General features: G+C 39.8%; 1 protein-coding gene across 8 annotated transcripts in view; it reads left to right on the plus strand.

Moving 5' to 3' along the window:
• Nucleotides 1-25466, plus strand: part of atp10b (ATPase phospholipid transporting 10B) — a 268252-nt gene that overhangs the window by 145307 nt on the left and 97479 nt on the right. For 7 of the 8 annotated variants that reach the window (XM_043703361.2, XM_087995245.1, XM_087995247.1 and 4 more), the window contains 2 exons: nt 17737-18055; nt 19338-19532. In XM_043703361.2, coding sequence (XP_043559296.2) covers nt 17775-18055; nt 19338-19532 — 476 coding nt within the window. In that variant the 5' untranslated portion in view covers nt 17737-17774. The remainder of the gene's footprint in view (nt 1-17736; nt 18056-19337; nt 19533-25466) is intronic. The other variant, XM_087995248.1, reaches the window with a different exon arrangement.

A 25466-nucleotide genomic window follows, 5' to 3' on the forward strand; every position in this document is an offset into this window, starting at 1 on the left:
TTACAATACAACTATTTGAGCTCTGATTGATGAAATGATTAATGCGGACAGATGTGTTTTCCTTCAAACATTTACACTTCTCTTGAAAAGGTCAAGTTAATTTATGCAGAGTCGAGAGCTCCATTTGTCATTAGTGAATGTCACATTCATTATAAGTGCTTCATGCATTTACCCTCCTTACAGTTAATCTTCTAACACCTTGGTGCTGAGTAAATGACAATTCACATTGACTTTAGCACATAATGTCTAGTAAATTCTATTTCACTGTATACGGGGCAAATGTGCTCATAACAAAAATGTTTACAGTCTCAAAAGTGTACATGAATAACTGCAGAGAAACTGTTGTGGTGGCAACAAGGCTGTTTCCCAGTCCGTGTCAATTTAAAATGTTTACAAAAGAGTCAACATTGGTATAAGGAAACAGCCTTTTATCCAGCAAATTGCATTGATTTGGAATGCACTGCCTGAAAAAGAAACAGGTGACACAGTGGCATAGTGGTTAGCACTGCTACCTCACAGCGCCAGAGACCTGGGTTCAATCCCTGCTTCAGGTGAACTGACAGTGTGGAGTTTGCACATTCTCCCTGTGTCTGCGTGGGTTTGCTCTGGTTTCCTCGTGCAGGCAGGTGAATTGGCCATGCTAAGTTGCCCATAGTGTTAGGTGTAGGGGTATGGGTGCGATGTGGGTCGGTGTGGACTTGTTGGGCTGAAGGGCCTGTTTCCACACTGTAAGTAATCTAATCAAGTGGAAGAAAATTCAAGCATTTGGAGGAAAATTACACACATATATATGTATGTATAAAATTATATATCTGTGAAGGAAAAGTGGGGTTGAGCATACAGGTGGAATTAATTTGATAACTTTAAAAAAGAGACAACACACAAAGGCCATAAAGCCTATTTATGGGTCTTATCATTTTTCATTTTATAATTGTTGAAGACATGGAGACATGAAATTGAGAATTTGGATTCCTCTGCAACACAGCAATACAAATATGTATACCTCATTGCTTCTCAGCAAATGTTTGTAATCTATTTTTGATTTTAAAATGTGTCATTTTAATGGGTTAAAATTGAAGGTTGAGATGTCTCAATAGAGGCTGATATGCCAAACGAAGCCTGCTTTACAGTTTCATCCAACCTGACTCTGTGTTAATACTTTATGGCCAACAAAACTGCATCTTGTTTATGACCAGTTATACCTGGATTACGTTTCACCTGATTCCTTTCCCAACAAATTCTGACTTGCAGTTTTATTGTCTCTGACTTCCTGAAATGTTCCTTGTTTTCAGCATCGAAGAGAAAGAACAGTGCAAGAGGAATTAGCCAGGCAATTTAGAGAAATACAAGTTAAAAAAAAATCATTCCAACTGCAACTTTACCAGCTGTGCATTTGGATAAAATAAATACGTTATGTTTATAGTTCTGATTTGCTGTTTTCATTGATTGGATGATGCTGTAGGTTTTCATTACTTTTGATTTTAATCTGCTGATTTTCCTATTGCATCGGTATTGCAATTGTTACTGGCAAACCTAATAACAGCCATTTGGCAGTCATTACTGAAGTCTCTCAGCACTCGCTGACATTGCAGTTACTTGGATACTCACAGAATCGCTGCTTTGCCTTTTTATGTTTTGATACTTCATTTGGAACTTAAAGTCTAGCAGTATTTATATCTTGCCATGCCTTTAATGCAATAAGTTAAGGGGATCATCTGATCTCAGTCCAGGGGCTTAGGTGTGCCTTTGTCAGCCAAACAGTGTTGACAAAGGGTCAGCTGCTTGGGGCATTTAGAGTCAGAGGTGCTGCATCATTACGGGGTCGGAGTCAGTCTTGTTCAGTCCTAGATGTCCAGTAAAACCAGTCCCAGGATTACATAGAACAATACAGTGCAGAACAGGCCCTTTGGCCCTCAATGTTGTGCTGTCCTGTGAACTAATCTAAGCGCATCCCCCTGCACTCTCACATCATCTTCCATGTGCTTATCCAAGGACTGTTTAAATCTCATGACTGTGGTTAAGTTAACTACATTGGCAGACAGGGCATTCCACACCCTTACCTGAGGAAAGAACCTTCCTCAGACATCTGTCTTAAATCTATCACCCCTCAATTTGGGGCTATGCCCCCTCGTACAAGTTGACATCATCATCCTAGGTAAAAGACTTTCACTGTCTATCCTATCTAATCCTCTGATCATCTTATATGTCTCTGTCAAATCCCCTCTTAGCCTTAGAGTCATAGAGTCATAGAGATGTACAGCATGGAAACCCGTCCATGCCGACTAGATATCCCAATCCAATCTAGTCCCACCTGCCAGCACGCGGCCCATATCCCTCCAAACCCTTCCTATTCATATACCCATCTAAATGCCTCTTAAATGTTGCAATTGTACCAGCCTCCACCACTTCCTCTGGCAGCTCATTCCATACACGTACCACCCTCTGCATGAAAGGGTTGCCCCTTAGGTCTCTTTTATATCTTTTCCCTCTCACCCTAAACCTATGCCCAGCCTTTCCTCATTAGACCTTCCCTCCAGACATCCTGGTAAATCTCCTCTGCATCTTTTCCAATGCTTCCACATCCTTCCTATATTGGGGCGACCAGAACTGCACAAAATATTCCAAGTGCGACCGCACTAGTGTTTTGTATAGTTGCAGCATGACATCACGGCTCTGGAGCTACCAATGAAACCTAACAAACTGTATGCCTTCTTAATAGCACTATCAACTTGGGTGGCAACTTTCAGTGATCTATGTACATGGATTCCAAGATCCCTCTGCATATCCACACTACTAAGAATCTTTCCATTGATCCAGTATTCTGTCTTCCTGTTATTCTTCCCAAAGTGAATCACCTCACAATTATCTGCATTGAACTCTATTTGCCACCTCTCAGCCCAATCTTGCAGTTTATCCAAGTCCCCCTGCAACCTACAGCATTCTTCCACACTGTCCACTACTCCACCGACTTTAGTGTCATCTACAAACGTACTCACCCATCCACCTATGACAAACAGCAGTGGTCCCAAAACAGATCCTTGTGGCACACCACTAGTAACCAGACTCCAGTTTTCCAAAAACCACCACTAGCTGTCTTCTTACAGAAAGTCAGTTTCTAATCCAAACTACTAAATCACCCTCAATCCCATGCCTCTGCATTTTCTCCAACAGCTACCATGTGGAACCTTATCAAAGGCTTTACTGAAGTCCATGTATACCACATCAACGGCCCTACCCCCATCCACATGCTTGGTCACCTTCTCAGAACGTTTCAGAGAACACCTCTGGGACACCCGGACCAACCAACCCAACCACCCCGTGGCTCAACACTTCAACTCCCCCTCCCAATCCACCAAGGACATGCAGGTCCTTGGACTCCTCCATTGCCAGATCATAGCAACATGACAGCTGGAGGAAGAGCGCCTCATCTTCCGCCTAGGAACCCTCCAACCACAAGGGATGAACTCAGATTTCTCCAGTTTCCTCATTTCCCCTCCTCCCACCTTGTCTCAGTCCCAACCTTCGAACTCAGCACCACCTTCATAACCTGCAATCTTCTTCCTGACCTCTCTGCCCCCACCCCCACTCCGGCCTATCACCCTCACCTTAACCTCCTTCCACCTATCGCATTTCCAACGCCCCTCCCCCAAGTCCCTCCTCCCTACCTTTTATCTTAGCCTGCTTGGCACACTTTCCTCATTCCTGAAGAAGGGCTCTTGCCTGAAACGTCGATTCTCCTGCTCCTTGGATGCTGCCTAACCTGCTGCGCTTTTGACCCTATTCCTACCCTAGTCATCCTTTTATTCCTCACATACCTATAGAAAACTTTAGGATTCTCCTTTATTCTACCTGCTGAATACTGCTCATGTCCTCTTCTTGCTCTTCTTAACTCTCTCTTTAAATCCTTCTTAGCTAATCTGTAACTCTCCATCGCCTCATCTGAATCATCTTGTCTCAACATCACATAAGCCTCCCTCTTCCGCTTAACAAGAGATACAATTACTTTAGTAAACATGGTTCCCTTACCTTGTCAATTCCTCCCTGCCTGACAGGGACATAGCTATCAAGGTTTAGAGGTAGGTTATTCAGAGTATTGGACAGAGATCAGTCAGGAATCTGGGCACACATCAGTCAGGAATGTCCTTTAAACACTATCAGATGCCTGGGCCATATTCAGTTTTGGGGTTCTGTCCACTAAAAGTCAAGGTGACTATCAGGGCCCACTGCTATGATGGGCATGTTGGGAACTCAGTTGTTTCATTTATTTTCATGGAATGTGTCTGGGTCAGGATTTACTGCCCATCTCCAGTTGGCTTTGAGATTGTATTTCTGCAGTCCATTTCACATGGTTGGACCCATAACTCTGTTATGGAGGAAATTCCAGGATTTTAACCTCAATACACTGAAGGAATGGCAATATATTTCAAATCAGCAGTGACAATGGTGTGGCTGTGAGGGAACTTGGTGTGGAACTTGTATCATGTATATGTTATATGCCACTTATCAGCCCAAGCCTTAATATTGTCTCATTTTATAGCATATGGACATGGCTACTTCAGTATTTGAGGAGTTGCAATCATACAAACATTCCCACTTCTGACCTTATGATGGAGAGATGGACTGAAGGCAGCATGCTAGGATGTAGAAAGAACAGTAATTATAGAGGAGGCAACTTATTACAGAAGAGTGGGAAACTGTAGAGCATTGGAGAGTATGTGTTACTGTAGACAAGAAGGTCATCAATAATCACTACTGCCCTGGCTTTCATCATGATGACTGACAAAGCTAAGTTGTAGACCTGAGGATCAGAGTAGGTTGGGGTGGTAGGGGTGAGATAAAGATAAATAAAGATAGAAATAGATAAGAGTTGGCAGGAACATGAGGAAGTTTGAAATTACAGAGTCAATGATGAATGCAAGGAAGAATTTGGTTTAGCTTTTAGTTTGGGGCATCACCTAGTTTGATAGACTCACTCTAAAAAGCATGATCTGTGTTGCCTTTCATCCTCATCTGAATTGCCAATGTGTAATGGACATGAAAAATAGATGCCATCACTGAAATATGCGTTTTTCTCTGTCTGAGGGCTCATGAGACTCTTTAAGCAACAATTATATTGGTGAGGCATTTGTTAACTACAGGTTAAAGCCATATTTGATCATAGAAGTCTCTTTGTGAATTTTATGTGGCAACCAACTATGTCAGATACAAATTCTGGGCAGAAGCAGTCTTGACCAGTGTTCCTTCTAATCTTTTTCGTGCCTGTACGGAACTTGGAATACTCTCAGCAGCACATTACATCCATTAAGCATAAGTATTATGACATTTTTTTGTAGTTTGTTTAATAACTATTAAAATTGTGCATTTATACACTTTTACAGCTGCAGGCATTCTACCTGCATACAGTTATGTATTCTCAGTGCTGAAAATGTATTGCTGGAAAAGCGCAGCAAGTCAGGCAGCATTCAAGGAGCAGGAGAATCGACGTTTCGGGCATGAGCCCTTCTTCAGGAATGCCCGAAACGTCGATTCTCCTGTTCCTTGGATGCTGCCTGACCTGCTACGCTTTTCCAGCAACACATTTTCAGCTTTGATCTCCAGCATCTGCAGTCCTCACTTTCTTCTATGTATTCTCAGTGTTAACTATTAAAAACATATTTATATTATTTTACATTTTAGCAGGTTCAACCTGCTAAAATAAATGCAGTTGTTTTCTGGGCTCAGAACTCTTCATATAAGTTAGTGTGGTGCCATGTACACCACATGCACTACTTGACCGAAAGAGAACCCTCTTGTTTGTTGGCAGCTTTTTGTGCCTATCTTTATTTGCTGCCCAATGGTTGTACATCGCATTCATGTTAATATTTTTCCCAGATGAAATGTGTGACTTAATACACATTCAATTTGTCCAAATGATCTATTTCTAAACTATTTCTGGATTTAAACTTAATCAAGTTCATGAGGCTAAATTTACTTTCACAGTCAGCACTTCATGCCTGAAATGTTGGACAAATGATCAGAGAAACAGACGTTTCTTGAAATTGGTTGTCTTTTAGAGCACAGTCCACCAAATCACTGAATATCTGAATGGAACTCATCTTGACATTTTTGACAACCATCAATTTGAAATTGGAGTATTCCTCACAGATCTTTTAGGCCACACTCTCTTCATAATTTGGTACAAAAGTGAAATATTTTGATATTAGTACCAAATTTATAAATGGTTGTACTGGTGATTACAACTTGAACAAATGTATGCCACTCCAATAATTCCTCTTCTGAAAATCTGCTTTCCATGCAGTCACAAAACAGGTGAATAAATGAAGGTTACAGCAGCGCACAAATCACTGTCTGGAACAGCCAGGCCCTTCTTTACTTCATCACTCCAACAAGTACGTTCACTGCGTCTTCAGTTTATTGATCTTGGCTTTGGTAATTGCACAGCTTCAATTGTTGTCAAACAACTTCTCCACAAGAATTTGTACAGTGATTCCAGTTCACTGACAGCATTGTTCAAAGCTGTCAAAGCAACATGATGTTGTTGCTTGTGTGTATTTTCAGGCAATATTTGGGTTTATTAGATCACTGCACTTATTCACTTGCTCTGTGCAGTACTGTGTCCGTTGCTCTTGATGTCCTCTCCTCTACGTTGGGGATACAGGGCATTAACCTGCAGAATGTTTCAGAGAACATCGCTGGGACACATGCACTAAGCAACTTCACCACCCTGTGGCCAAACACTTTAACTCCCCCTCCCACTCTGCCAAGGACATGCAAGTCCTGGGCATCCTCCACCGCCAAACTCTAGCCACCCAACACCTAGAGGAAAAACACCACATCGTCCGCCTTGGGACCCTCCAACCATATGGGATCAATATGGGTGAGTTTCACCATATGGGTGGGTTTCACCAGTTTCTTCTTTTCCCCTCCCCTCACCTTATCCTAGATCCAACCTTCCAATTCGGCACCGCCCTCTTGAACTGTCCTACCTGTCCATCCTCCTTCCCAGTATCTGCTCCACCCTCCTCTCCGACCTATCACCTTCACCCCCAGCTTCATCTGCCTATCACATTCTCAGTTACCTTTCCCCCCAGACCTACCCTGCTTCCCATTTATCTCTCAGCCTCCTTTGTCCACCCCCTCATTCCTGATGAAGACCTTATGCTCAAAATGTCGACTCTCCTGCTGCTTGGCTGCTGCCTGCCTGGTTGTGCTTTTACAGCATCACACTCTTTGACTGTGATATCCAACATTTGCAGTCCTCACTTTCTCCCTGTGCAGTACTCAGTCAAGCCATTAGTTTCTCATGAATGCACTCACTGCAAAATGTCTCAACAGTCACCTCATTTCATTCAAAGATAGAAATGGCACTGCATCACAATGTGTGACCTTGCCAAATTTCTCAAATTGTCCTTTATTCACAGTTGACCAGCTGAACATAATATTCACTGTTCTTAGAAGCATTTCAATATCTTTCTTAACTGACACCTGCATCCAAACAGCACCTCGTCCTCGATCTTCTCTGTAACGCAAAGCTGTTCTGGTAAATGTTTGTTTTTGTATCACAAGATTCCAGCTAGTCCGTTTTCCTTTCCCAGCATAATACATACTCGGAATGGTGTAAACATCACCATCTTCTGTAAATCGAGCTTACTATTTACATAAAATTGTTTGATTGGTGTTGCAGTGGAGATACTATCACAAGCAGTCAATTTCAAAATTTCTGCAAAAAGAATCTTATAAGGAGGTTCAGATTCTTGTCAAATTTTGATGTAAAAATTCACCATTTTTTGTACCGAAATATCTGTACTCCCATCCACTATCAATGAATGAAATCACATTTTGTGCAATTCATCCAGGAATTGTTCCTGTGTGACAAAGCCAATATACTTCAAAAATTTCATTGTATAATTCTAGCTGCAGCAGCTCTCATTGATTGCATGTATATGTTGCCACATGATCATGAATCTCTTGCATGGAAAGCATGCATCTTTACTGCAAGAGTGACATTATCAGTGAGAACTTTCACTCTGTTGAGACTTCTTTTTGTGAATTGTATATTGCAACCTGATGTTTTGGTAAGCATTTGTAAAGTTCCATGTTCATTTTAGGTTTTGTAAACTAATAAAGCACCCCCGTGCACCTTTTGGTTCGAATGTCACTTTACATACTCAAACATCCAATCCTGCCACTTTTCCTCAGTGCTGACCTCCTTAACTAACTGTCTCTGTACAAACAACAGTAACTGCCTACTTGCTGCTACTCAACAAGATCTTTACATGACTACCTTCATCTTGTTACCTTGGATTGAAAGTCACGAAAGAGGCCATTCAGCCCATTGATTCTGGGCTAATCATCCAAAGAGTATCTCACTCAGACCCAATGCCCCCACCTTATCCCCCATAACTCTGCATTTCATGTGGCTAATCCACCTAGATAGCACATCCCTGGACATTATAGGGCAATTTAGCATGGAAAATCCACATGACCTGCAGATCTTCGGACTGTGGGAGGAAACCAGGCCACCCAGTGGAAACCCCATAGACATGGGGCAAACATGCAAAGTCCACGAGATCGACACCCAAGGCTGGAACTGAATCTGGTGCAGTGAGGCAGCAATGCTGACCACTGTACCATTGTGCCACCCTTATTCCTTCTACAAAGCTATGAATTTCTTGTCTTATAGCTCAACATTAGGTACCAAACTAAACAAGCTATGACCTCAATTAAAAATCTTCCCATTTATTTTCCATCAGCTGAGAACTACCTTCAGCCATTTTATGCTGCTTTCAGTCATGGGCATCCCTGCTGGACATGATGTGACCTAGCTTTTTCCCTTTCCCTAAAGGTCCAGCTACTTCAATAATCGCAGGTTTCTGCGATTTGCCTGGAGTTGGATGCGGCTACATGGCTAAAGATTGAGTTATAGGGTTGTAGAGTCATAGGGATATACAGCATGGAAACAGACCCTTCGATTCAACTTGTCCATGCTGACCAGATATCCTAAATAAATTTAATCCCATTTGCCAGCATTTGGCCCATATCCCTCTAATCCTTCCTATTCAGATACCCATCTAGATGCCTTTTGAATGTTGCAATCATACCACCCTGCACCGTTTCCTCTGGCAGCTCATTCCAAACATGCACCACCCTCAGCGTGAAAAAGTTGCCCGGAGATCTCTTTTATATCATTCCCTTCTCACCTTAAACCTATGCCCTCTAGTTTTGGACTCAGCCACCCTGGGGAAAAGACCTTAACTATTTACGCTATCCACGCCTCTCATGATTTTATAAACCTCTATGAGATCACCCCTCAGCATCCAATGTTCCAGGGAAAACAGCCCCAGCCTATTCAGCCTCAAACCCTCCAACCCTGGCAATATCCTCGTAAATCTTTTTTTAACCCTTTCAAGTTACACAATATCCTTCCTTTAGCAGGGAGACCAGAATTGCACTCAATAGTCCAAAATTTGCTGAACCAGTATCCTGTATATCTGCAACATGACCTCCCAACACCTATACTCAATGCACTGACCAATAAAGGCAAGCATATCAAACGCCTTCTTCATAGAGTCATAGAGTCTTAGAGATGTACAGCATGGAAACAGACCCTTCGGTCTAACTCATCCATGCTGACCGGGTATCCCAACCCAATCTTGTCCCACTTGCCAGCACCCGGCCCATATCCCTCCAAAACCTTCCTATTCATATAACCCAGATGCCTTTTAAATGTTGCAATTCTACTGGCATCCACCACTTTCTCTGGCAGCTCATTCCATACACGTATCACCCTCTGCATGAAAAGGGTGATACGTCTCTTTTATATCTTTCCCCTCTCACCCTAAACCTATGCTCTCTAGTTCTGGACTCCCCCACCCCAGGAAAAGACCATGTATGTTTATCCTATCCATGCCCCTCATGATTTTATAAACCTCTATTAGGTCACCCCTCAGCCTCTGATGCTCCAGGGAAAACAGCCCTAGCCTATTCAACCTCTCCCTATAGCTCAAACCCTCCAACCCTGGCAACATCCTTGTAAGTCTTTTCTAAACCCTTTCAGGTTTCACAACATCCTTCCAATAGGAAGTAGACCAGAACTGCATACAATATTCCAACAGTGGCTTAACCAATGTCCTAAACAGTTGTAACATGACCTCCCAACTCCTGTACTCAGAGCTCTGACCAATTAAGGAAAGCATACCAAATGCCTTCTTCACTATCCTATCTACTTGTGACTCCACTTTCAAGGAACTATGAACCTGCACTCCAAGGTTGAGCAACACTCCCCACGCCTTATCATTAAGGGTATAAGTCCTGCACTGATTTGCCTTTCCAAAATACAGCACCAAAGGCTCGAGGTATGCGGCATGTGGAGAATCATGGGATTCATGGGGCATGCAGACATCAGGTATGTGCCACGTGGAGGATTGATCATGGGCATGCACAGTGGGGCGAATACACAGTGGTTCATGGGGTGTGTGCGTACTTTGTTTTCCTGGTTGCGGCCACACACATGTGCGGCTTACTGAGCATGTATATCTCAATTATGTCATTGGTCATTACATATCGAACAAGTTCATCTCTATGAGGCAGAAGTAGTCACAGACAGTACAAAGTCTCCAAGGACATGAAGCTGAACCAAACTTGATCTGTACAAATTTTTCAGCATGCTGTTATATGAATTTATGCCTTACTCAGGAAACGGGGGGAATGACGGTATCGGGAATCCTTTCCAGATTTCAATGTCTTACTTTTCTCATAATGGAAGAGTGCACACAGCTAGCAAGCTGCAGATCAATTGTGGTTAGTGCAAATTTGGAAAAGCAGTAATCAGATATAGAATTTTTGCATTTAACCCTAACTCTAATCCTCATCTTATCACATCTTGTTTTGTAATGCCAGCTATAAAGCCATACATCCCAAAGGATGGATGATCATATGCCATAGCATATCCTTTCAGCTGTTTGCAACAAGCAAGATATTGACCGTCACCAACCAGCCCATGCTTGGAAAATATATAACGTATTTTCCAATATTAGATGTGATTCCATGATTGGGTAGCATTTGTACCAGTCAAGTTCCATTAGGATCTTAAATAAAAACCAAAAAACCTGTGGAAGGATCACTGGAGCTGAAACTTTAGATCTGGCAGCATCTGCGAAGAGAAATCAAAGTTACTGAGCTTTTCCAGCAACTTCTGTTTTTGATTCTGTTAGGATCTTAGATGTTTCAATTAAGTTATCTCTGACTCTTCTAATCTCCAGAGCAGACAGGCCTAGTCATTCTAGCCTTTCCTCATCTGGAAGTAAGCTTATTCCAAGTATATGGAGTTAATCTTATCTGAACTGCTTCAAACTTATTAACATCCTTCCATAAGTAAGGACTAGTAGTCTACATAGTATTCCAAATGCAGTCTCACCAATGCTCTGTACAACTGAAGCATAACCTCCCTACTCTTGCATTCAATTCCCCTCACAATAAAACATAATGTTCTATTAGATTTCCTGATTGCTTGCTGTACCTGCATGCTAACCTTTTGCAATCTATGCATTAGGACAGCTTTGATGGCTCTGCCTGATTACATTGAACCTATCTAAGTGCTCTGTTTTAAAGTCTGTAATAATGACTTCTAACATTTTCCATATCGCAGATGTTTAAAATTTAAAATCTTTAAAAAATTTTAAATCCAGTTTGCTTCATTCTTATGAAAAAAAATTGCTGAAGTAGAACAACTCCTAAATGTATATTGGCATTGTCAATTATTATTGACAAATAACATTTATGTTTCGTTATTTTCAGAAGATGAGTATGCATTACAGGTAGCTTCATACAGGAATGTAAAATCAACATGAACATAACTTTCCTATAATGCATTACCTCATGTAGTGACTTTACCAATTAAACCATGAGGGATCTCATGAATATAATGTAAATCTACATTTTATACACAGTAGCTTTCCCATGACAATATCATTGTAAGTGCTGCATAATGTGAAAAACACAGCTTATAGATTAATACTGTCCCCTGAAACCTGATATAAAAGTGATAAATGCCTTCTAGAAGTAGAGGACACGTTTATGGGGATTTTCATAATTTGATATTCCCTTTGTTTTCTCAGCAAATAATACCTACAAACTCATGGCATCTTCCAACTTATTGATATGTATGCTTTCCTCTTCGCTCCTTGCAGTTCCCCAGTAAAAGTCCACCAAAAATGGAAAGTTTACTCTACATATCCAACATAAAGAAACTGTTTGTCTCGCACCCTTGGAACATTTGTTTTCTTCTTTATTCTTATATAGGCTGTGGGAGTCCCTACTTGTCCTTGATTTGATTGATTCTCTCTTAAGGGGAGTTAAGGTCAACCAGATGGCGATCAGACCAGTTAAGGATGACAGATTTCCTTCTATAAAGGACATGAGTGAACAAGATGGTGTTTTGCCACTATGGTTTCCATTTGATCTGCCTTTAATTCCATACTTATATTGAATTTAAATATCACCATTCAGCAAGGTGGAAGTTAAACTCTTAGTGCCAGTACATTAGCGTGATGTTCTGGATTACCAGTTCACTGGCATCACCAATACACCAGCATCTCCACCTTAAATACTGGAAGAAATATAAAAGGGCCTTCCACATAGTGAGCTGGACTTTATGTGTCCTCATTGGGCATGTTTTTAACCAGAAACTTTCCACCCATCCTCAAGCTGATCCATGTAATACGGAGTAGATGTTGTGGGTTGGGAGTGAGTGGGTTGGAGTGGGGAGTGGAGAACATGGTGGTGGTGGTTGGGTGCCAAATCAACAGCCTGGCTTCCATATTTAAATAAATAACTAAGGATTAGTTGAGCATGTCAATGGCTCAGTTGATCCAAATATGATCTTGCCCATGCTTAAACAAATTAATATGGACAGATATGTGGGATACGCAGCCAATTTTCTTAATACTTTTTTTATAAGGAATGAAGGAGGGATTATTATCTTCAGTGAGTGCCCTTTGTGCACCAGGGGTATAATCCCAGAAGGTAATATACCCCATTCTTTTTCTCCTGCTTGAACTTTAAATCATAAACCTCCAATCCCTTTCACCCTCCTTCCAGTTTGCTTGAATCCTTCCCACTCAATAGGCCCAACTTCCTTGAGTTTGGAGATCCAATAAAACTTCCATCCTGGATTGCTTTCAGTCCAGGATCTGCTCAGTACTAAGAACGTATGAATGTAAGAACTAAGAACAGGAGTAGGCTATTCTGGCCCTTGAACCTCCTCCACCACTTAATACGATCATGGCTGATCTCATCATGGCCACAATTCCACTTTCCTGCCCACTCCCTATAACTCTTCCACCCATTATAAATTAAAAATCTATCTCCTTCTTCAGTTTACTCAGGGACCTATCATCCATCACACTTTGGAGTAGTGAATTCCACAGATTCATGACACTTTTGGAGGAATAATTCCTCCTCCTCTCTGTTTTAAATCTGCCCAACCCCTAGTGTAAAGGTATGACCGCTTGTTCTAGCTTGCCCCACAAGGGTAACATCCTTTCAACTCCCACTCTGTCAATTCCCTTGAACATCTTATGTGTGTAAATTCTATCTCCTCATTCTTCTATAATTTAATGAATACAGACCTAAACTGCTCAATCACTCCTCATAAAACAAGCAGTTCATCACTGGAAGTAATCTAATGTACCAAACTCTCAGTGTTGCCAGAACTGCTGTTAGTCAGTCAGCTCCAGAGAATAGGAGTTCCTCCAACTGAGGGTAAAAGTTCCACTCTGCACAAAGTTAGCCTATCATTTAGAACATTATGGTGAGTTAGTCATGCTTCTTATCAGTTTGTTGTCTCGTCACTGCCTTCCCTTCCAGAGAGCGTGCAATCTTCCTGACTCACCATTAAAGTTTGACCAGTAACTCGTTTCACTGAGCTACGTCTAGACAGCAATTAGTACAGCAATATTTAACATTGATAAACAATCTTTAAAATTGTCTGATATAGTGCAAAGCAATTAATATTTGAAACAATATTATCACTATTATTTAATAATGACATTTATATTATGTTATCTTTGGTCTTGGAGATGGGGTAGAAGAAAAGAATGGCTATTGTTCTGTTAGCTATTAATATTAGATGTCATTTTGTTAACTCCTAACTCTCCAAATATTCATTATCTCTTTACTGTAGTGCTGCACATATTTTCTTTTGACACCCACATTTAACTCTTCACAGCATTCATCAATTTGCTCAGTTGTTTCACTGGCGACATGATCCCAGAAGATGGCTTTGCTGAAATAGAAAGTAATTGGAGAATCAGTATTTCTGGCTTGTTGCATATCTCCAACTCTTCCAGCAGAGCCTCCCATCAACAATAACATGGGAGTGGTAGATTTACCCTATCATTTTCTTTTGAATTCACTAATTTGCATTGGTTTAAGAATGACTTTCCCATTAAATGAAAGCATGTACCAGTGAATGTAAGGCCAAACAATGCTATTCATCAAATGTTTTGATTGCAGTTCGAAAAAAATAGTGTCTGTCCCACTGAGAGTGGGAGAGCACTGTGACACTTGCTGCACTTTTCAGTATGTAAGATTCAGATGGAGCTATATATGTTACATATGAGTTGTTTAATTGATTTAAATTATTGAAGTTTACTCATTGAGCACTGCCTGATACTAGTTTGCAGCACTGAATCCAGGCACTGAGGATTTGACTCCTGTCATTGATTGCCATGGGCAGCTGTCTCTCTGTCTTCTGAGAGTTTACTTGGAGTTGGTGGACTTGAGGGAGAACTGATGGTCCCATGTGGATAGAGCACATCTTTCATCCTCCACAACCTCGTAAGCAAGGTCTTCAGTGGTGCAGCAGAGAATCTTGCATCTCGGTTGCCCCCACGTTGCTTTATAGCTGAGTACTTTATAGGCCAGAATTGGTTGTAAATATCATTCAGTCACTGATCTAGTCAGAACAAAGAACAATATAGCACAGGAACAGACCCTTCGGCCTTCCAAACCTATGCCGACACAGTTGGTCTTCACGTACCAAAGGTGGCTCAGTGGTTAGCACAGCTGTCTCACAGTACCAGGGATCCAGGTTCAATTCCAGCCTCAGGTAACTGTCTGTGTTGAGTCTGCACATTTTCCCTGTGTCTGCATGGGTTTCCTCTGGGTGTTCTGGTTTCCTCCTACAGTCCAAAGTGAATTGGCCGTGCTAAAATTGCTCACAGTGTTCAGGGACGTGTAGGTTAGGTGGATTAGTCAGCGGTAGTTTGGAGTAATAGGTGAATGGGTTTGGGTGGGATACTTTTCAAAGAGTCAGTGTGGACTTGTTGGGCCAAATGGCCTGTTTCTGTACTGTAGTGATTCTATGACAAAACTGTCTTTATTTACAAGATCTGTATCTGGCTATTCCCTTCCTGTTCATGTATTCATCCAGGCGCTTCTCGAATGCTGCTATTGTGTCTTCTTCCACCATCTCCTCTGGCAGGGTGTGTTTCAGACACTCACCACCTTTTGTGTGAAATAATTACCTCGCACATCTCTTTTAAATTTCCGCTCCCCACATCTTGAACCTGTGTCCCCTAGTAATTGACACCTCCACCCCGGGGAAAAGGCCTCATACTTTCCACTCTATCCATGTCATTCACAATCTTGTAAACTTTTATCAGGTTGCCCCTCAACTTCCTGCAATTCAGTGAAAACAAACACAGTCTATCCAACCTTTCTTCATTGCTAAAATCCCCCACACTAGGCAACATTCTGGTAAACCTTTTCTGCGGTCTATAGGATCTTCCTTTAAAAGATGTTAACTACGCATGATCTTTAGCCCCCTCTGAGGTGGAAAGTACCCCACAGTGAAATTTCAATTAACTCAATAGTACAATCATGTTCACAGGCAGTGGGAATTTGACATCATGAAGGTTTTGTGATACAATGGTTGACTGTATGTAGTTGTACTATAGTTGACACTGATGTTGCAAAATATTGAAACTGACCCTGCCTCGATGGTAAAAAAGAATCAATTCCCATGTGGATTCTTTGCACAAGATCTAAAAAGGTCTATGACCCTCCTGCAACTATATATTGCTGTCTCCAATATAACTGCATCCAAGACATGTTGAATTGTTTGCAGATAATGAATTTTTCAGACTGTTACCATTCCGTAATTTCTAATATTGTGATTTGTAGACTCCTGAATTATCAGAAGAGCCAACCTTATTGAAAAAAGCTTCAGGTTATCCATGCTTGTAAAAGAGAATTAGCTTCACATAATTAGTCAGAAAACAGTATTCAACAGTTACTAGATTCTGAGAATTCAATTCAAGCTTGAAAATTGAATTTTCTTCATTTTAATATAAGCCACTCTTGGTTCCACTCTACAGACATTCGTTTACATAAATTGAAACCTTTCATAGTGTTCTACAATTACTTTTTAAGTCAATTTTATTTAAAGGAGAGCAGCAGACAAATAAGCGTTTTGCAATATTTTGCTTTGTTTCTGAGTTAAAAAGTGTCCAACATTGCACTATATTTTATGAGGATAATTTATCTACAGAAGTATTGTGCGCTGGCTTTAGGGTCAGGATGTAATAAGTACCAGTGAGGATGTGCAAATGGATCATTTATTTCCTGGCCTATGCTGAGATAATAGGGTGTAACATTATGCTTCTTAGATCTGACCTTACCATCCCTGTTTCTCAGGAAAGAAAATCTGTTCCATTTTTGGCAAAAAAAAAATCGGTTGAACCTCTGTTATGAGCTCCATTCTTCCATTAGCCTTTTATTACTCAAATGTGAATGGTTAGTCTGGTAAGGTAACATGAGGAACCTCACAATGTTGGCAGGATGCTTAAAATTACCTGAACATGGTCCTGGAACGTGTAAACTCTGGACTAAAGAAACACAATTGTGCAATGATCACCTATGCTTTTCATATCAATCATCATTTCAAGTTTCAATCCAGGGAACTACAAAAGATGTAAAATGTTCCTAATGATTAAAAAATGTTTTGAAATTGGTATACAAGAGAAGAAATTTGACACCTCACAAATCCCTGATGTTACAATTCTTAATACTACATGTTAAATAGGAAGAGCAAGAAACAATATTAAATTCTTGGTAATGCCATCTTCCACCTTTGTTAAATAACAGGATTCGCTTGTATATGACTTGAAGTGCTGCCCATCTGATGGCTCAGTGGTTAGCACTGCTGCCTCACAGCACCAGGAACCCAGATTTGATTCCACCTTAGGCAACTATCTATGTGGAGGTTTCACAGTGTGTGTGTGTGTATGTTTGTGTCTGTGTGTGTTTTTCCTCCAGGTGCTCCGGTTTCCTCCCACAGTCCAAAGATGTGCAGGTTAGGTGGACTGGCCATGGGAAATGCAGAGTTACACGGATTGGGTCAGGAGAGGGTGGTTGCTGGGTCTGACTGGGTTGCTCTTCAGAGAGTTGGTGTGGATGCGATGGGTTGAATGGCCTGCTTTCACACCGAAGGAATTCTATGATGTTATGATATTGAAATGTTTGGTTAGTTGGGCCTCCCTTCAATTCAATAAGACTCCAGCTGTACTAAGCACTTTTTGTATTTACTGAAGAATTTCTGCAATTATAGTCAGATTAATAATATGACCTTTTGTTTTCTCATTAAAGTACTCACATATCATTTATTTCTTATATTGATTACATAATATAGTTTCTGTCTCAATAAAAGGTGATGTTGTTCTATTCCAATATCAGACCAAACACCTGAAGATGGAAAAGTGATCCAGTGAATAATGGCACACTCTATAGAATGGATTCGATTCCGCTTCCAGCAGCAACGACCCCTCAATGTCTCTGAAACAACACCATTGTTATCACCTTCATCACGGAATTCTCCAGTCAGGACACAAAAGTCAGCTGGTTTAAGCAACCAAAGAATTATCATTCCAAATAATGGAAAGTTTCCCAGAAACTCAGAAAAGCTAATGAAAAGCTACTTGAGCAACAAAATAAGAACCACAAAGTATACCTTCATCAACTTCCTTCCAAAGAACATTTTTGAACAGTTTTACAGGTAAACACCTCAGCTTAGTTCGCTCAGCATTCTTCGTGACAACACAAGTATTTGCCAGGAGTGTTTAATATAAATCTTGATTACAATCACGTGGCTAAGCTTTTTTTAAGTATTTAAATGTGTCACCAATGGCTTATTTTGCTGCATTGGCCAGCTTGGCACTTCCTCTGTCCTGTGTGGTACAGCTTGGCATCTGTTTTCCTTGGCTCTCTCTCACTATTCACTTCTTGTCAATTCTTGATTTTGATTCTCAGTATAAAGGGTTTAGTTTTCATTACCAGGTGTAATTGGAGAAATATTTCCTAAACCGATATAATTGTTACCTACTCGTTAAATTGAAAAAGGCTGAATATATTTGAAATGAATTTTAAATGTATTTGACTCCAGGATGTACACCTTAATTATCACATTGAACTTTGTTGGTACAAATAACTTTGCACTGGTTTCCAATTTTCAAAATATCAGCAGATCCAATTCTTTCATCAGAACACAATCTGTACTGAATTCTGATTAAAGATTATTGACCTCAAATGTTAGCTCTGCTTCTCTCTTCAGTGATGCTGCCTGATCTTCTGAGCATTTCCAATACTTCCTATTTTTATTTCAGATATTCAGTTTCCACATGTCGTGATTGTTAAGAGGTCATGAGAAAATGAGCACTGCAGATGCTGAGATCAGAGTCAAAAACACTTGTTGACTTGTAACAAGATCAGCCAGGTGGACCTTATAGAATATGAGTTCCCTGACTGGGGTTGTTAATCTGGCCCAATCAGAGAGCCCTGGCTGAAAGATAAAATCTAAAGTGTCACAATTTCTGTTTACTCTGGAAACCGTTCCAATGTCACATACTACTAAACTGTGACTATATGGTAACATGGTGATGGGATAATGGCTTCTGTGGAGTTATTTCACCACAGTCCTTTTCCCTGGTTTTGGAGCAAATTATTTGTCATCTACTTACATTTTGGAAATTGATTTTTGATATCTGAACATTTGTTTTGAATTATGCTGATATGCAAATTAAATCTTAAAGTAATGGAAATTATAGAGAAAACTCCTTTTTTTCAATTGTTTTCATCTGACCCATTAATTATTTATCCAGAGAGGACACCTTTAGCAAATAATCAAATGCTATTGAATATACCACTGTATGCAGATTAGATTATTGATTTTTTTTAATGTGGTAACGCTGGTTGTCTGATTTCTCAGATATGTTGTGGCAAAGATTCCAGAAAGGAAAAAATACGAAGTTTTTGTTTTTCTATCCCCTTCCACATCCTAGGTTTGCTAATATTTACTTTCTGTTCCTGGCACTTCTGAACTGGGTCCCATTCATTGGAGTTTTCCAGAAAGAGATAACCATGTTACCTTTGATTATTGTGATGTCCACTACTGCTATTAAAGATGGAGTTGAAGACTACAAGAGATACAGATTTGATAAAAAGATAAATCAAGCCAAGACAAAGGTATTTGATTGGTACGTAACTTGTGATTCAATGCAAGGTAAGTCTCAGGATTACTGGAAGATTTTTGCATGACACAATTTATTGGTACTTTGCACTAGATGTTGAAGGGTGGTAAAATATGATTTAATGGTTGGCTGTTGTATGACAAAAAAATGAAGGATATAACACTAAAGCTTATTATTGCAAATAGAAGGGAGGAGGATCTAAGATAGAGCTCTGAATTTTCCTGAAATCATATAGCAAGCATGTTGCATCTAAAAAGGCAGGTAGACCCTGGACCTGGAATTCACATGCACATATCTGGCAGAAACATTTTGAACATTACAGCAGAAAATGGCTTCCCCTTTTAGAAAGCCCAAATGTGGCAAAGGCATTTAAACTTGGTTCCAGAGTGTCTAAGAGTTGCAAAACTCTTTCCTAGCAGATTTAATAGATCTTTATTGTTATCAGCCAACATTATTAATGCTCAGCTGTTTTCTGTGGACTATTATTATGACAGTGAGAGTTGGGTTTGAGTTCCTTACCATTATAAGGTCAGAAATGGAGGTGTTCACTGATGATTGTATAATGATCAGCATCAGTTGTAACTCCTCAAATACTGAAGCAATACATATACAAATGCAGCAAGACCTGGACATTGTCCAAGATTAGAGTGATGCTGGAAAAGCACAGCAGGTCAGACAGCATCCAAGGAGCAAGAACATCGATGTTTTGGGCAAAAGCCCTTCATCAGGAAGGGCTTTTGCCCGAAACGGTCAATTTTCCTGCTCCTCGGATGCTGCCTGACCTGCTGTGCTTTTCCAGCATCACTCTAATCTTGACTCTGATCTCCAGCATCTGCAGTCCTCACTTTCACCTGGACATTATCCAGTTTGGGCAGACAAGTGGCAAATTAAATTTGCATCACATATCCCTTCATATTCAATGGCATTACTATCATTGAATCCCCAGCTATCAACAACCTTGGGATCACAGAGTTAGGAATTCTGCAGTGATTTATTCACCTCTTGACTCCCTAAAGCCATACACAAGGTGTGATGGAATACTTGTTTAGATTAATGAAGCTTCAATAATACTCAAGGAACTTGACACCATCATGACAAAACAGCCTGCTTGACATGCACAATATTGATAAACATGCAATCCTGTACCACTGACACTCAGTAGCAATGGTGTGTACCATCCAGAAATTCACCAAGGTTCTTTTGACAGCAACTTCCAAAATCCACAACCACTCCATCTAGAGGTATAAGAGCAGCTGATACACGGAACACTAACACTTGCAAGCTCCACTCCAAGCCACTCACCTCCCTAACTTGGATATATATCATCATTCCTTTTGTGTTGCCAGGTCAAAATCCTTGAACTCCCTCCCTATTGACATTTTGGAACTATCTACACCAAATACACTGCACTGGTTCACCAAGGCAGCTTGCCACGATTTTCTCAGGACAGCTGACGATATGCAAAAATGCTGGCCCAGTGATGTCTATAGACCATGAATCAATTTTTAAGAAAGGGGTTGATTGATATCTTCAAGATGTTATTAACAGATTAGTTGTTTTGGATGCAGTGCAATGTAGACAAATGCTTGTTTTATAAGGGTCTAACAACTTGAAGGGAGTTAAATCTGTTGAATGGTCATTCAATCTTGGGAGGTATATAGGTATGGATTTTATATAAATATGGATGTCCCTGGAATGGATATTCTGTCCTTTATTGTATTTCATTCGAACATAAGTCCTGAGTCCATGAAGTGAGAGAATAAACATATATTGCTTCCAAGTTGGCATAGGGGTTAAATTGTCCATGAGTGTTAGTCAAGGCATACAAGGCCAATAAGAGAAGTCATCCACTCTGATGCTTTGCCTATTCCTGGCTCCCTATTCTCCTTGCACCCCATTTTAATCCTCCCCATCAAACCTTTCAGGTCTGCTATGTATGTGAACCGTTCTGGGATACTCAGAATGAGTGGGACAATATTCAAGGACCCTGGGTGATTTAATCTGGTGGGACAAGGAGAAATGAGCCTGGTGGAAAGCTGGGAGTAACTTAGGATTTAATTTTGAATGCAACATATCTATTAATTTAAAAATGTAATGATATTCCATGTAATGTAAGTAAAAATGTTTAATGAGCATATTTCAGTTGTGTTAGCTAATGCAAAGGCACCTTTTCTTGAGCTTGGAGTATATATTGAATGTTAAATAATGTTTAGTTAAATTGATTTAGGTTTTGCTGCACAAAGATTGTAAACCTTCAAACCCTGTCCTGGAATTCTTTCCATTGGTTACTGCAAAATTCATTCCTTAAAATCATGTCATTGATACTACAGGGATCTTAACTATTATCTCCATCTGGAAAGTATATGGGGGATGTGTGGGCAGAAGAGGGTATTTATGGGGAATCGTAAGGTAGTCTAGAAGAAAGGAAGGAAATATGATAGGCTTCTGTTCCTCATTGCTGTTGTCCAATCCTTATTGGAGAAAACATCTTTTTTCCTGGTGTTAATAAGGATAGGTTCGAGCGTAACCTTATTAGTCTCTGTGAAGCAGAAACTGCTGTTATTCATTGCTTAGGCTAACACAGGGGAAGTGACCATTCTGGATGAAGCATGGAGGGTTACATTTACTGGTTGAAATCTATCCAAATGTGAAAAAAGTTACAATTTGTTAAAAGAAAAGTTGCTTATAAATAAGGATTTTTGATGTCACCTTAGTATTGAAGAGGAGAGAGTGAGGTCTGCAGATGCTGGAGATCAGAGCTGGAAAAGCGCAGCAGGTCAGGCAGCATCCAGGCAACAGGAGAATCGACGTTTCAGGCATAAGCCCTTATTCTTCCTGAAGAAGGGCTTATACCCAAAAAGTCGATTCTCCTGTTCCCTGGATGCTGTCTGACCTGCTGCGCTTTTCCAGCAACACATTTTCAGCTTAGTATTGAAGAACCAAGGAGCTATATAAAGGCTATGATTAGTATTGTAAATGTTCTTGACAAGTTGATAGGGTACTCAAGAAGAACAGGTAATAATTGCTTATTTTGTATGCTGACATGGAGAGCTTGTTCTGCTGAGTTATAAAACATCTTCAAGTTTTATACAGATTACAGGGTGCCTGTTACAATTCCCACACGCAATAACCATGTGTTCCATTTTATCTTTGTTTGGGTAGTCTGTTCCTCACCCAAGGTCCGTGATTGCATGGTTTTTAGCTGTGAAAGTGGATAGTCTAGATGCCTTTCCTGTTAGGTCTCAAATGCTTCTCGTTACTAATTATATGACAAAAGTTATAAATCTTAACTAACTTTTAACCCTGCCAATGATTGCACATCCAACATCCAGATTTATTTTGCTGAAAAAGAATAATTGATTCAGTCTGATTAGAAGATAGTTATACTAAGGTTATCAACTTAGTTCTGGCTTGTAGTAAAAAATAATGTTTTTTAAACACCTAGAAACTATAAAAATAATTGCACATTTTAAAGGTTTTTTTTGCATTGTCATTTATTTGTGCTTGAATGAATATAACAAATTTAAATGCTGCTTTGGTATAACATCATTTGACTTGTTTAGAATATTAACAATCTGCTAAATTAGAATATTTTTTAGAAAAATAGTTGTTCAATTGAAGCTATAATTTAAAATCATAAGTCTTTAACCCTGATAAAGATTGCTATGATATTGCTTTATAATAAAAATGGGAGATGCACTCTGCTCTTCACCAAAGGCTGTTAATCCCCATTCCCTGTCAACATTTCATTAATACTTAATTTAACCAACCGGTCTACTGCATTACATTGTGATGATGCTGTGACTTTCAAGAGGTTTTTTTGTCCTGATTTTTTTGAAGAGAGACTGTAAGGCAGAGGTCCTGAGCCATCTACTGAACTTCATGTATATAAATAGCTTCTGAGGCCTAGTGGCTCTTTTTTAAGTTGAAACAACAGAAGCAGCCCGGTTGTGGCTTTGTAGGCTTCGTTTAGTTTTTAGTTTTAGGTGTAGGTTTAGCAGAAGCTATTGGGGTCTCAAAAGAATTGGAGGCTTCAGTGAATGTCTCCTAGCTACTACTCTCTGAATTTTCTCTTGGCATGATTGGAGAACTGCATGTGAGAATCTGTGTCTGAATTTTCATTTTCTTTGCCAAGGAGTGTGTCAATGGACTATTACTATGGATCATTCTGCTATAACACAATAGTCGTGTTCCTCTGCAACTTTGTGCTATAGAAAATCATGCTACAGGAAATTGCGCTGTAGAAGATCGCCAATAGAAAATCACTATACCTGTTCAGTAGAAAGTTCACATAATCCAAACAACATCCACAATTCATCAAGCAACATTATAGCCAATTCGCATTGACAAAAGGTGTGTTATAGCAGAATGACTTGTATATTGGAACAGTTAATTAGTAATAGTTATAGTATCTGTTATTCTGTTAAATTTTCCAAATGATTTACGTTATTCTAAATTCCTCTTTCTCTGGTTGTATTTTAACTGCAGTGTTTAAATAAGTTGTTTTGCTTAAATCGAGTAGTTTGACCAATCACATTGTATCAGGAACAGACACTTTACACTTGCCTTTAAATTAAGAAAAGTTCATGCCCAGGCTACCTTCTTAAAATATTTTGAGGGAGTCTGATCTGGGCCACAACAATGTGGAGTGTCAAGGCCAAATGGATGAAGGAGTGACATTAGCCATTTAAGCAAAAATACTTGCCATTTCCTGTGGAATTGCCTACATAAGTGTCAGAGATAGATGTGCTGGATTCATCACAATACACTTCATGTGAACATTTATTTTAAGCATAGTTTGTATAAATATTGAGTTAATATATCTTCCTGTCTTTCAAAACAAAATTAAACAAAAGGCAGGTGGTTTGAAATTTGGAGTTGAGATCAGATCTCATTCACCAATATGAAATGTTTTTGAAAGCTCAGAAACACAATCAGTTATTTTTATGTCTATAAAAATGTTAAGCTTATGTTTAAATCACTATATAAGTGCAAATGTTTGATGTTTTGTAATGTGTCCAGCATGGGACTTTGTTAAAAAAGAAAATGTTGCCAATCACATTTTCTTAAAAAAATGGAAGCAAATTGTTTCACCCTTTATGGAAGCTTAAAGAGGAACTATACACCAACCTCAGCTAGCATCCTTCTTTTCACAATACCTAACAATTAACTCATGTAACCCTACAATAGCATGTTATCAGCACATTAGAAGGGTAATTTATCTTGTTGTGTTTTAATCATGTGTTTATGAAACACGATAGTCACTGATTTACCAATAACATCATTGAGAATCCACTCTGGGAATTCACAACAGTCAGTTACAAGGTCAAATTAACTTATGCCAGTGAAACAAAGTGTAGTAAATCCTATGCCTATTCCAACTGAGCCTGTTTTTTTTTGTTGATTTGGAAAATATTGTCAAGCATTTCATTTTAAACTAAGTAAAGATGGCAGTGAATCCAGGGAATGAGTCTCTGAGAGAAAAAAAACAAGGTGCATGCACACATTTCAAAAATATGTATGAAAAAAAGAAGTTATTTGTTTTGATAATATAAACGGGTTTCCTGAAAAATTAAACCAGAAGAGCAGGTTAAGCTGCCAGGAGATTCCTGATCCGGTTTGTGCCTAGGAAGAAGCTGTCAATCTGCATAATTTTACCTGAGCAATTAGTTTGGAATCTTATAGGGCTCTGACCAGCATGGATTATGGTGAAATGTCTGACAGAATCAGTGCAGAGAGGTCCATCCTGATGTTGACATTACTTTGCCCCATCTTTTATGTTTTTATAGGCTTGGGGCTGTTTTCCCTGGAGCGTCGGAGGCTGAGGGGTGACCTTACAGAGGTTTATAAAATCATGGATAGGATAGATAGACAAGGTGGGGGAGTCCAGAACTAGAGGGCATGGGTTTAGGGTGAGAGGTGAGAGGTATAAAAGAGACC

The sequence above is a fragment of the Chiloscyllium plagiosum genome, unplaced genomic scaffold (assembly GCF_037043375.1).
Source record: "Chiloscyllium plagiosum isolate Xiang-an unplaced genomic scaffold, Cpla_swu_hap1 HiC_scaffold_16, whole genome shotgun sequence".
NCBI classification, from domain to species: domain Eukaryota; kingdom Metazoa; phylum Chordata; class Chondrichthyes; order Orectolobiformes; family Hemiscylliidae; genus Chiloscyllium; species Chiloscyllium plagiosum.